This window comes from Rana temporaria, chromosome 11 (assembly GCF_905171775.1).
Source record: "Rana temporaria chromosome 11, aRanTem1.1, whole genome shotgun sequence".
In the NCBI taxonomy this organism is placed as follows: domain Eukaryota; kingdom Metazoa; phylum Chordata; class Amphibia; order Anura; family Ranidae; genus Rana; species Rana temporaria.
The window spans coordinates 113,319,486-113,332,731 of record NC_053499.1 but is presented as its reverse complement, the minus strand read 5'-3'; the positions used below and the strand labels follow the sequence as shown (position 1 = coordinate 113,332,731).

Genomic DNA, 13,246 nt, shown 5'->3' with positions numbered 1-13,246 from the left:
AATATTCGACTGGACTACTTTCTCCCCATCTACCATTGCTGTGTCTCACTCATTGCCCTTTATTCCCAGCTCAGCGAAGCTGGCCCCCCTACAATCAGCACAAATAAAAACTCAAGTGTGTTTCTTTAGTGCTACGTTTGTGCTGTTTTGTGCCGCAAAAATTTACGTTTGTGCTGCTTTTATTTTGAAGATATTAGCAATTGTTTTTTCCAGACTATGACATCACACAGCCCCCCTACAACAGCCAAATGGCACAAAACTGGTCTCATTGGTTAGTGCTATGTTTGTGCTGTTTTGTGCTGCTATTATTTCCGTTCTATCTTTTATGGTTTTTGCGTTATAAATGATTTATTAAAGGTCACCAAAGGTCACACAGCCCCCCTACAATGCCCAAATGACACGAAACTGGTCTCGTTGGTTAGTGCTACGTTTGTGCTGTTTTGTGCTGCAATTTTTTTTATTTGTGCTGTTATAACTTTAAAACCATAACAGTTTATTTATTTTTTTCAAACCCCACTCACTTTGCCCACCTTACAATCAGCACAAATAAAAACTCAAGTGTGTTTCTTTAGTGCTATGTTTGTGCTGTTTTGTGCTGTTTAAATTTCCTTTCTAACAGCACAAAACAGCACAAACATAGCACTAAAGAAACACACTTGAGTTTTTATTTGTGCTGATTGTAAGGTGGGCAAAGTGAGTGGGGTTTGAAAAAAAAAATAAACTGTTATAACTTTAAAACCATAACAGCACAAATAAAAAAAATTGCAGCACAAAACAGCACAAACGTAGCACTAACCAACGAGACCAGTTTCGTGTCATTTGGGCGTTGTAGGGGGGCTGTGTGACCTTTGGTGACCTTTAATAAATCATTAATAACGCAAAAACGATAAAAGATAGAACGGAAATAATAGCAGCACAAAACAGCACAAACGTAGCACTAACCGACGAGACCAGTTCCGTGTCATTTGGGCGTTGTAGGGGGGCTGTGTGACCTTTGGTGACCTTTAATAAGTCATTAATAACGCAAAAACGATAAAAGATAGAACGGAAATAATAGCAGCACAAAACAGCACAAACGTAGCACTAACCAACGAGACCAGTTTTGTGCCATTTGGCTGTTGTAGGGGGGCTGTGTGATGTCATAGTCTGGAAAAAACAATTGCTAATATCTTCAAAATAAAAGCAGCACAAACGTAAATTTTTGCGGCACAAAACAGCACAAACGTAGCACTAAAGAAACACACTTGAGTTTTTATTTGTGCTGATTGTAGGGGGGCCAGCTTCGCTGAGCTTTTATTCCCTCCCAGCTGCGAAAACCCTAAACAATTCTCTTGGTGGGTGGATAATGGATTCACAGATGTCCATTCTCTGTTCACCCCCATGAGAATACTTACGTTTGAAGCTCTTAGATCTTCTCATGATATTCCCCTTAGAGAGCATTACAGTTGCCTTCAAATCAGACATTTCCTCCAGCAACCAACCTACCCCATATACCTTGACCCCCTTTGAAAGCATTTGCAGGGCCCAACCCCGCTCTCCGGGATTAATATCCTTAATCTACTCATCTATCATTTCCTCTAGGAAACCCCAAGTGAGAGCATATCACCTTCAATGGGAGAAAGACTTGGGTAAAAAATTGGATCCCGAGGACTGGCAGATCATGACAGTATCCCATATAAAGAGCTCCCGGAATGTGCTCACTTTGGAGAATGCATACAAAGTCTTTTATAGATGGCATTATACACCAGCCAGGATAGCTCATTTTATTCCTTCCTGATCTCCTCATTGTTATCGGGATTGTACACTGGAAGGCACAATGGCCCACATTTGGTGGACATGTCCTAAAGATTGCAGACTATGGGTCAGGGTCTACTCCCTTCTACGTAACATGCTCCATTCCAACCTTAAGAGAGACCCCTACGAAGCCCTTTTATGTAAACCCATCCTTGAACTTCTCCACCCAGAACGTCAATTTGATCAGCACCATTTTAACGCCACTAAGTTAACCATTGCGAGAGCATGGAAAGTCCCTGTACTCTGTTTTGAGGCAGTTAAAAACTGCATGAATGACTGCCATCTCTCACCTCTGACACCCACAACAAATTTCTCAGGGTATGGCAACCATGGATAGCAAATAATCAACCCTCTAGGTTCAATAGATGTTTGTTTATGTGCTTTACTATGTCATGTCTAATTATTTCTATTATTTCTAGGACTGTCCTAATATGTACTGTGTTTTTATATATTTGTAAAACTCTAACTATTTAAAAAAAAAAGTCTTTAGTGAAAAGAGAACACCCACTTTGTTTGCAATTATGTACGGTACTAATTAATTTACATTCCAATACAATAATTTGCTTTACAATAAATTATGAACTGTTGACTATTAATGCTAATTTAGATATTGCAGCAAATATTTACATATTGTCAAACCTCTTTAATATCACCCTTGCCGACCAGAAACATTTCTTGGTGTAATAATGTATAGGCCTTTTGACAGAGTTACAAATCTCATATGTATGTGACGGTATACAAGATGTATTTTCTTATTTATAAGAAACAAAAAATATATTTCTCTTAATAATATAGAAGTTACATACAGGTCACATTAATATGAATACAACTGAAAAATTAACATTGGATCCAAAGAAAAAATATACAAACATGATGAGATAAAAGTAGACTAAGGATATAGCAGTCCCTCTTTCTCATTCAGGGAGTCAGTTAGGGAAGCCCCTTTAGTACTGAGTGTACAAGATTAAAATTTGTGCAACACGCAAGAATATCCACAAGCTTTAGAAAAGCCCAGAGAAGCAGGAGCACACAGCACCATCATTATATTCAGTATGAAGACTCTGCCTAAAGGGGCCTATCATAACCATATATATGCAAACACTGTCCAGGGCAAAGATATTGCTGGCTCTGGAGCTTTTTGACTTTCAGTTGAACTTCTATTTGACATACAAACAAATAATTCATATAAAATATAGATAATTTGCACAAAATACTTTTCTGTTATTACATAAATATCACAGGCATATTTCTATTCTTTATGGCTCAGTGTTTATCATTTGGGCAGTGGACTTGAGCCTAAGAAAGACCATGTTGTAGCATCATTTAACAGTAGCCTACAGTATAATGTCCTTGGCTTAACAAAGTAACCGTAATGACCCTTATGGCTAAAAGGAAAATTTTACTCTTCATCTTCTTCTTCAGTTTCATCATACTGGGGTCCCATGACAAAGTGCTGTGGATATGCAATGCCACATTCCTCAGCAAATCTTTGCCAACGTGCATCATCACTCTCATGGGTAATGTATCTTTGGCCAACTCTGGTTTCTAATTCTCGAAGGTCCAACCAAGTCTGAAAGTCCTGTAAAAAAAAATAGTCAAAATGATTCCAAGTGTGTATTAAATATCTGGATAAAAAACATAAAAAAACAACAAAAAATGAATCCCTAATAAATTTACAGTACCTGGATTTCTGTCTAGATTGTGCAACTAAGCAGAGGCTTTCTATTCAAAGCTTCCCAACTGTGGAACAAGAACACAGCTGAGAGAGTACCCTCGACCCGGTCCTAAGCTCCGTGACCGTGCCCGCCGGACCCGATCGCCGCCGGTGTCCCGCAATCGGTCACCGGAGCTGATGAACGGGGAGAGGTGTGTGTAAACACACCTTCCCTGTTCTTCACTGTGGCAGTGTCATTGATCGTGTGTTCCCTGATATAGGGAAAGACGATCAATGACATCACACGTCCAGCCCCACCCCCCTACAGTTAGAAACACATATGAGGTCACACTTAACCACTAGGGGGCACTGTAGGGGTTAACTCCTAAACTGCAATTGTAATTTTCACAGTAAACAATGCATTTTTATAGCACTTTTTGCTGTGAAAATTGTCCCAAAAATGTGTCAAAATTGTCCGATGTGTCCGCCATAATGTTGCAGTCACGAAAAAAATCGCAGATCGCCACCATTAGTAGTAAAAAAACTATGCCCTATTTTGTAAACGCTATACATTTTGCGCAAACCAATCGATAAACGCTTATTGCGATTTTTTTTACCAAAAATATGTAGAAGAATACGTATCGGCCTAAACTGAGGGAAAAAAGGTTGTTTTATAGATTTTTGGGGGATATTTATTACAGGAAAAAGTAAAAAATATTGCATTTTTTTCAAAATTGTCGCTCTATTTTTGTTTATAGCGTAAAAAATAAAAACCGCAGAGGTGATCAAATACAACCAAAAGAAAGCTCTATTTGTGCGGAAAAAAAGGACGTAAATTTTGTTTGGGAGCCACGTCCCACAACCGCGCAATTGTCAGTTAAAGCGACGCAGTGCCGAATCGCAAAAAGGGGCAAGGTCCTTAACCTGCATAATGGTCTGGGTCTTAAGTGGTTAATGTCTGTGAAAGGCTAGGGCATCTAGTCAGGGCCGTCTTAATAGCATCATGGGCCCCTGGCAAAGTAATGCTCTGGGGCCCCTACAATGGAGACAGTGCAGGTAAACAGACATCAAGTAGGTAGGTGGCAGGCAAGCGGAGCTTCCCCTTTTGGGTGGAGATCCGCATTAACTACATGAACAATGTACAGCAAATACTGCATACATAAAGTGACAAAGCTGCTAGATTGATGCCTTCTGACCCCTCTACACCCCAGATATCTGCCCAGCACTCTGACCCCTCTACGCCCCAGATATCCCCCCTGCACTCTGACCCCTCTACACCCCAGATATCCCCCTAGCACTCTGACCCCTCTACTTCCCAGATACAGTGAGGAAAATAAGTATTTGAACACCCTGCTATTTTGCAAGTTCTCCCACTTGGAAATCATGGAGGGGTCTGAAATTGTCATCGTAGGTGCATGTCCACTGTGAAAGACATAATCAAAAAAAAAAAAATACAGAAATCACAATTTATGATTTTTTAACTATTTATTTGTATGATACAGCTGCAAATAAGTATTTGAACACCTGTCTATCAGCTAGAATTCTGACCCTCAAAGACCTGTTAGTCTGCCTTTAAAATGTCCACCTCCACTCCATTTATTATCCTAAATTAGATGCACCTGTTTGAGGTCATTAGCTGCATAAAGACACCTGTCCACCCCATACAATCAGTAAGAATCCAACTACTAACATGGCCAAGACCAAAGAGCTGTCCAAAGACACTAGAGACAAAATTGTACACCTCCACAAGGCTGGAAAGGGCTACGGGGAAATTGCCAAGCAGCTTGGTGAAAAAAGGTCCACTGTTGGAGCAATCATTAGAAAATGGAAGAAGCTAAACATGACTGTCAATCTCCCTCGGACTGGGGCTCCATGCAAAATCTCACCTCGTGGGGTCTCAATGATCCTTAGAAAGGTGAGAAATCAGCCCAGGACTACACACGGGAGGAGCTGGTCAATGACCTGAAAAGAGCTGGGACCACCGTTTCCAAGGTTACTGTTGGTAATACACTAAGACGTCATGCATGGCACGGAAGGTTCCCCTGCTTAAACCAGCACATGTCAAGGCCCATCTTAAGTTTGCCAATGACCATTTGGATGATCCAGAGGAGTCATGGGAGAAAGTCATGTGGTCAGATGAGACCCAAATAGAACTTTTTGGTCATAATTCCACTAACCGTGTTTGGAGGAAGAAGAATGACGAGTACCATCCCAAGAACACCATCCCTACTGTGAAGCATGGGGGTGGTAGCATCATGCTTTGGGGGTGTTTTTCTGCACATGGGACAGGGCGACTGCACTGTATTAAGGAGAGGATGACCGGGGCCATGTATTGCAAGATTTTGGGCAACAACCTCCTTCCCTCAGTTAGAGCTTTGAAGATGGGTCGAGGCTGGGTCTTCCAACATGACAATGACCCGAAGCACACAGCCAGGATAACCAAGGAGTGGCTCTGTAAGAAGCATATCAAGGTTCTGGTGTGGCCTAGCCAGTCTCCAGACCTAAACCCAATAGAGAATCTTTGGAGGGAGCTCAAACTCCGTGTTTCTCAGCGACAGCCCAGAAACCTGACTGATGTAGAGAAGATCTGTGTGGAGGAGTGGGCCAAAATCCCTCCTCCAGTGTGTGCAAACCTGGTGAAAAACTACAAGAAATGTTTGACCTCTGTAATTGCAAACAAAGGCTACTGTACCAAATATTAACATTGATTTTCTCAGGTGTTCAAATACTTATTTGCAGCTGTATCATACAAATAAATAGTTAAAAAAATCATACATTGTGATTTCTGGATTTTTTTATTTTTTGATTATGTCTCTCACAGTGGACATGCACCTACGATAACAATTTCAGACCCCTCCATGATTTCCAAGTGGGAGAACTTGCAAAATAGCAGGGTGTTCAAATACTTATTTTCATCACTGTATCCCCCCAGCACACTGACCCCTCTACACCCCAGATATCCCCCCAGCACACTAACCCCCTTTACTCCCCAGATATCTCCCCAGCACTCTAACCCCTCTACACCCTAGATATCTATGCTTTGGGGAGAGTGCAGGGGCCCCCCATGCAGCTGGGGCCCCTGGGAAGTGCACAGGTGTGCCCTCTCATTAAAGGAGTTGTAAAGGAAAATGTTTTTTCACCTTAATGCAATCTATGCATTAAGGTGAAAAAAACATTTGATACTGCCGGCCCCCCGAGCCCCCCTTATACTTACCTGACCCCTCGAAAGTCCCGCTCGCCATCCCGCGATTCTCTTCGCCGCTCAGCCTGGCCGCTGATTGGCTAGAGTGGATGGATTGAGAGCAGCGCAGCCATTGGCTGGCGCTGCTGTCAATCACATCCAGTGACGCGGCGCGCCGGGGGGCAGGGCCGAGTGATACAGTGAGCGGCTATGACCGCTCGCTGTATCACGGGAGCGTGCCCGCAATTAGTGACCACCATGCGAGCTCTCGTATGACTGTGGTGACTAATTGCTGGGAGGACCAGAGACAGCCGCCGAGGGACCCCAGAAGACATGGATCGGGGCCACTCTGTGCAAAACGAACTGCACGGTGGAGGCAAGTATGACATGTTTGATATTTAAAAAAAAAAAAAATTCCTTTAGTAACGCTTTAAGACAGCCCTGCATCTAGTAATTTAAAGCGGATGTGCCACTAAAAAAATATATTAAAAGCCAGCAGCTACAAATACTGCAGCTGCTGACTTTTAATATAAGGACACTTACCTGTCCTGGAGTCCAGCGCCGATCGCAGCAGATGACGAGCCGATCGCTCGTCACCCTGCTGCTCCCCCCTCCATCCACGGTGAGGGAACCAGGAAGTGAAGCGCTCCGGCTTCACTGCCCGGTTCCCTACGGCGCATGCGCGAGTCGCGCTGCGCCCGCCGATTGGCTCCCGCTGTGTGCTGGGAGCCGAGTGTTCCCAGCATACAACGGGGGACGGACGGGAAGCAAGGAAAAAACCCGTCTTTTGCCCGTATCGTAGGGCCGGAAGTGGGTGCAGATACCTGTCTGCACCCCCCTCCCCCCTGAAAGGTGTCAAATGTGACACCGGAGGGGGGGAGGGTGCCGATCAGTGCGACTTCACTTTAGAGTGGAGATCCGCTTTAAGTCCAGTGGTCTTGCTACTAGTGACTACAGCAGTTTTAAGAAACCAAAACTACCTATAACTGAAAAATCTGTTTTGCTGGGCTGATCTTTTACAAATGAGATAGCAGCTGACATGGAAACCTACCTGCATCCATGGTTGACTAAGTGCCTTGTCCACACTGAATCTTCTTCTGATCTGCACTTGTAGCAAACTGGTTATAAGGGTAATTGCTAAAAAACAAAGAAACATTTGTTTACAAAGTGATATATTCCCATACTGATGTTGCACCAGTGATTTCACAAAATAAATACAGATTAATCAGATCAGACCATTGCCAATTTCATACCAATCATGATAGGTAGGTGTTCATAAGCGTGCATGCAGGCTGTGCCAGGAGTGCCTGGGCACACCCTAATCACCCAGTGTGGTGCATATTCACCCTTGATTTTTCACCAGAGATGAAATGATAATTCTCCCACTCTACAAGACTCTGGTTCAGCCGCACCTAGACTATGCGGTCCAGTTTTGGGCACCAGTACTCAGGAAGGATGTACTTGAAATGGAGCGAGTACAAAGAAGGGCAACAAAGCTAATAAAGGGTCTGAAGGATATTAGTTATGAGGAAAGGTTGTGAGCACTGAACATATTCTCTCTGGAGAAGAGACGATTGAGAGGTGATATGATTTGAATTTAGAAATACCAAGGGGCGTGAGTGTGTCACCACTGCGGCTGTCTAAGGTAGAAGCAGAGGTTGTCTGAACCCAGGTTCCACCGTGATCCATGAGAAACGATGAGCGGTGAGACACAGACATACCTGCCAAGCCTTATTATATTTATGCTTTTATGCTCTTTATTTATGTAAGTGTACATCTGGAAGGTGCAATTGTTTATATAAACCTTGAAACAGGATTACGCTATGTGCCCTCTTTCTTTGTTACTTTGAGTAACATCCAGATGGAATGGTGATCCCGGAGTTCCGATAGGATTTCCATACAGGCAGGGCTGGACTGGGACAAAAATGTGGCCCTGGACTTCATCCAGACTGGCCCACTTTCTATAGGTCTCTCCTATGGCGTCCGGACACCCCCCCCCCCCCGGCCACCCAAGCCCCCTCTCCCCCTTCACTAGCCACTAGCCGTTCTACTTTATTAGAGTAAAATGGCTGTTACTGGTACTCTTATAGGCAGTACCAGTGGGGAAGCTAGACATTATTTCACCCGGGCAAAGAATCAGTTTGGTGCCCCCCCCCTCCATGGGACAAGATTAGGCAGAAGTGAGAAACTCCCAGGCCATAGCTGTTGAGTCAGCTGTCTGTCCCCTCGACCGTGCTCCTTCTGGTCCCCCCCATGCTCCTCTGTCATCCCCCCTGCTCCTCTGGTCCTCCCCCTGCTTCTCTGTTCCCCCCAGGTGAGCACTGCGGGGAGGGAGAGGAGGTGAGCGCTGCAGGGAGGGAGAGACAGAGGAGAGGACGGGGGCGGTGGTCCACTGTCACTGAAGCCGGCCCACTAAGCCAGCGGCCCACCGGGAAACTCCCTGTAGTCCCAATGGCCAGTCCATCCCTGCATACAGGCACTGTTTGATCATCTTTCTGGTGAGTGTAACCAGTGGCGTCTCCAGCTTTCATATTTGGGGGGGCACATGGGGGACAGGGACAAAAGTAGGAGGGCCAACTATAAAATGCAAATATATATATATATATATATATATATATATATATATATATATATATATATATATATATATATATATATATATCCTGTGGCCCTATACTTCTGTTGTGGGGCCCTTTATTACTATCCCGCAATGAGACCCTTTCGCATGTTTTGCAGTGAGCTCCCTTCCTACTGTATTGGGGCCCCCCAAGGGTGGCAGAAAACAAGAGGTGTCACCAGCACACCAGGAAAATATAAGGGTCCAAAGCAGTGGGAGAACTACCAGGGTTGCAAAGGTTGCACTTGCGACTGGCCCTTAGTGTTCTGCCACTGTGGGGTTCCCCAGCCTCCTCTTGCTGTTCTGCCCCTGCTATTTACAGCGTTGGTTTGGTGTCTGTCTTCTTGGCAGCGGCTGCAGTCTATTAGGACCTAGCAGAGACAGGACAGCAACAATGGTAGTTCTGCCGCTGGTCCACAGTGGAAGAATTCCCCCATCCACCTGTAAATTGTAGATGGGGGAATTGGAACGTTCTTTTTTTCTTTTATTTTTCATTCAACCTAATAGTTGGATGAAAAAAGTGAACAATGTATGGTCTGCCTTAGACCTCTTTCACATTTTCAGGCGCTTTTGGACTAAAAATAGCGCATGTAAAGCACCTGAAAAATGGCTCCCCTGCAGTCTCAGTGTAAGAGCCCAAGAGCTTTCACACTGAGGCGATGTGCTGGCAGGGCGTTAAAAAAAAACTCCTGCAAGCAGCATCTTTGGAGCGGTGAAAGAGCGTTGTGTATACCGCTCCTAAAGCGCCCCTGCCCATTGAAATGAATGGGCAGCACCGCTGAACCGCCGCTGCAGCTTAACCCATTTTTGGCAGCTAGCGGGGGTTAAAAGTGCCCCGGTATCGGCTGAAAACCTCTGCAAAAATGACGGTAAAGCGCCGCTAAAAATAGTAGCGATTTACCGCTGAAGCCGCCCCAGTGTGAAAGCAGCCCAAGAGCTAAGACCAGCCACAGACAGTTTAAATCTCGGCTGTTTCAGCAAGAACTGGCTGAGTTTTAAACCATTAATTAGTTGATCGAGCAAATTGGGTACAACCAGCCCTGCCGGATTCTCCTATGATTATCACTAGTGGTTGCTATATCTGCTAGTGATAATCGCTATTTGTCAGGAGTATTCAATTGCTCAGCGAAAAGGTTTCCCTGTCAGCACTGACTGTGCTGATGGGGGAATCAGGGTCGGATTTCCCACAAGGCCAACAAGGCCAGGCCTCGGGGCGGCACTGTGTGCAGGGGCGGCAGAGGAGACGAGTAATTTTTCAGCAGTGCGGGCCGTGCAGTGGCAGAGAGAGATTCTCTCATTGCCCGCACTGCTGTTACAACTTCCGCCCTTACTTACCATTCCCAGTGACATTCCCATCTGGTGATAAGCGACGATGGCAAGTGACACGCTCAGGGCTCCCACTCATTCTGCTTTATGGTAAGTTGAACTATTTCATTTTATATTACAATGTAATGATAGAAATAATGCATTTCAATCATCCTGACACCATAACAACCATGGTGCCGGAATGATTAAAGCACTAACACCAGTCATTGTCTGCGAAAAATGGCTTACCCCCCCTTGCGTCGCCCCCCCCCCACCCATGTGATGATGGGGGGCGGCATTGAAGGACCTGGCCTTGGGGCGGCAAAGGGAGTAAATCCGGGCCTGGGGGGAATCATGCAAGCTTCTTTCCTGCAATCTGTGGTTGCAAGAAAGAAACTTGCACTGTCTATTGCCTGCCTAACTGGAAGTTAGTGAATGTTTTGAAATAACAGGAATTGGGGAGGGAGACCAATGGGGGAAGAGAAGGGAAGGGGATGGAGAGAAAGACATTTCAGTGATTACAATGTACTGCACTCACCCACAGGTCTGGGCTGGAAGATCAGGCATCATTGGCACACAGAGGAATCTGCAGCTGCTGGCTTTTTATATTTCCCGCCAACACATGCCCTTTCTTCAGATACAGCGTTACCCTGAGGATAGTGTGGGCGGGCCGGGAAGACACTCCTATGTCCACTCCTATGTAGTGGGATGCGGGGCACCCACTACATATAGCAACGAAAATGTGTTTTAATTGGGGGGCACATGGTGGAGCACAGCATCATTTTGGGGGGGGTCAGGGCCCCCTCTGCCCCCCCCCCCTTTGTGATGCCATTGAGTGTAACACCTTAAGGGAGAGGATTCACAAGGCGCAGTGACGGGAGCCATGGATTCATTCAGATGTTATTTTGAGAACATATATATTTGATGGACTGAATTCTATTGAACAATATTTTCTTGACTAATTAAGGACACATTGGGTGGAAGTTTTAGCCCATGTAGCGCTGCTAATGTTATAGAATATTCAAGTGTTTTTAGGACTATTTTAGATTATAGTTCTTTTTAATTTACAAATACCGTACTGGTGACCCCACAATAGGGATAAAACTTTTTTGCGGAAGGAAGTTTAACAAGACACATGGCCATTAAAAAAAAAAAAAAAAAAAGAGGTTTTACCTTAAACTACGTAGAGGGTTCTTTACTGTAAGAGCGGCAAGGATGTGGAATTCCCTTCCATTCCACAGGCAGTGGTTTAGAGGGGGGGGGGGGGGCATCGATAGTTTCAAAAAACGATTAGATAAGCACCTAAACGACCACACCATACTGGGATATACAATGTAAAACTGACATATAAATCACACACGTAGGTTGGATTTGTGTCTTTTTTCAACCTCACCTACTATGTAACCATGTAACCAAAGCCCCCCAACGGGGCTCCTAAGAAAATCAAATTGTAAAAAATATTAAAAACATAGGCTGTGCACACCTATGTAGGTGGTTAAACTGGTTTCCCACCAGGGATGTTATTTATGTCCAGTTTTAGTTTTCCATATTTATATACTGTATGTGTGATAAGGTTGGTTGGCTTCTTTATAAAAATATTCTGGTAGACCAACTTCATCCAGTAAGGACACTAGGGCCCGGATTCACAAAGACTTAAGCCGATGTATCTAATGATACGCCGCGCAAGTCCACAGATGTGCCGTCGTATCTATGCACCTAATTCACAGTACAAGATACGCCAGAATTTTGGCTTCCTACGACCGACGTAAGTCTCCTACGCCGTCGTATCTTGAGTGCATATTTACGCTGGCCGATAGGGGCGCTTCCATTGATTTACGCGTCGAATATGTAAATGAGCGAGATACGCCGATTCATGAACGTACTTGCGCCCGTCGCAGTAATCTACGCTGTTTACGTAAGGCGTAAGTCCGGCGTAAAGATAAAACACCTCTATAGGTGGCGCAACCCATGCAAAGGTATCGACGACGGAACAGCCGTCGTATTTTACGTTGTTTACGTAAGTCGTACGTGAATGGGACTGGGCGTAGGTTACATTCATGTCGAACGCATTGAGCCGTCGTATCTTAGGGAGTATATGCAACGTGATTATGAGCATGCGCTTACATGCGCCGTTTGTTCGGGAATTCATTTACATGGGGTCACGGCTAATTTTAATACAACACACCCACTACCTTCCTAATTTGAATTAGGCGGGCTTACGCTGGCCCATTTATGCTACGCCGACGTAACTTAGGGAGCAAGTGCTTAGTGAATACTGGTCTTGCCTCTCTATGTTACGTCGGCGTAGCGCATATGAGATGCGCTACGCCCGCTCAAAGATACGCAGCTCTACCTGAATCCGGCTACTTGTTGTCCCAACGCATTGTATGCATTAAGATAAAAAAACTTTCTGTGTGCAGAAGTCCCCCTCAAGCCCCCCTAATACTTACCACATTTTGATACAGCAATGTTGCACGAGAGACTCGGCTGTCCAGGACTCTCCCTCCTGATTGGCTGAGACACAGCAGCGGGTGCCATTGGCTCCCGCAGCTGTCAAAGTCAGTAAACCAATGAGAAGAGAGAGGGGTCGGGCTGAACCGCAGCTACATGTCTGAATCAACACACAGAGCAGTGGCTCGGGTGCCCCCATAGCAAGCTGCTTGCTGTGGGGGCACTCAGTAGGAGGGAGGGGCCT

General features: G+C 44.9%; 1 protein-coding gene across 1 annotated transcript in view; it reads right to left on the bottom strand.

The window, feature by feature from the left end:
- Positions 1-2,318: 2,318 nt before the first annotated feature.
- The window catches only part of LOC120917505 (serine/threonine-protein kinase D1-like), a 170,238-nt gene continuing 159,310 nt past the window's right edge, over positions 2,319-13,246 (bottom strand). The window contains exons 18-19 of the mRNA XM_040328842.1: positions 7,681-7,766; positions 2,319-3,373 (exon numbers count right to left, since the gene is read on the bottom strand). Of these exons, the coding sequence (XP_040184776.1) occupies positions 3,194-3,373; positions 7,681-7,766 (266 nt within the window). The 3' untranslated portion in view covers positions 2,319-3,193. The remainder of the gene's footprint in view (positions 3,374-7,680; positions 7,767-13,246) is intronic.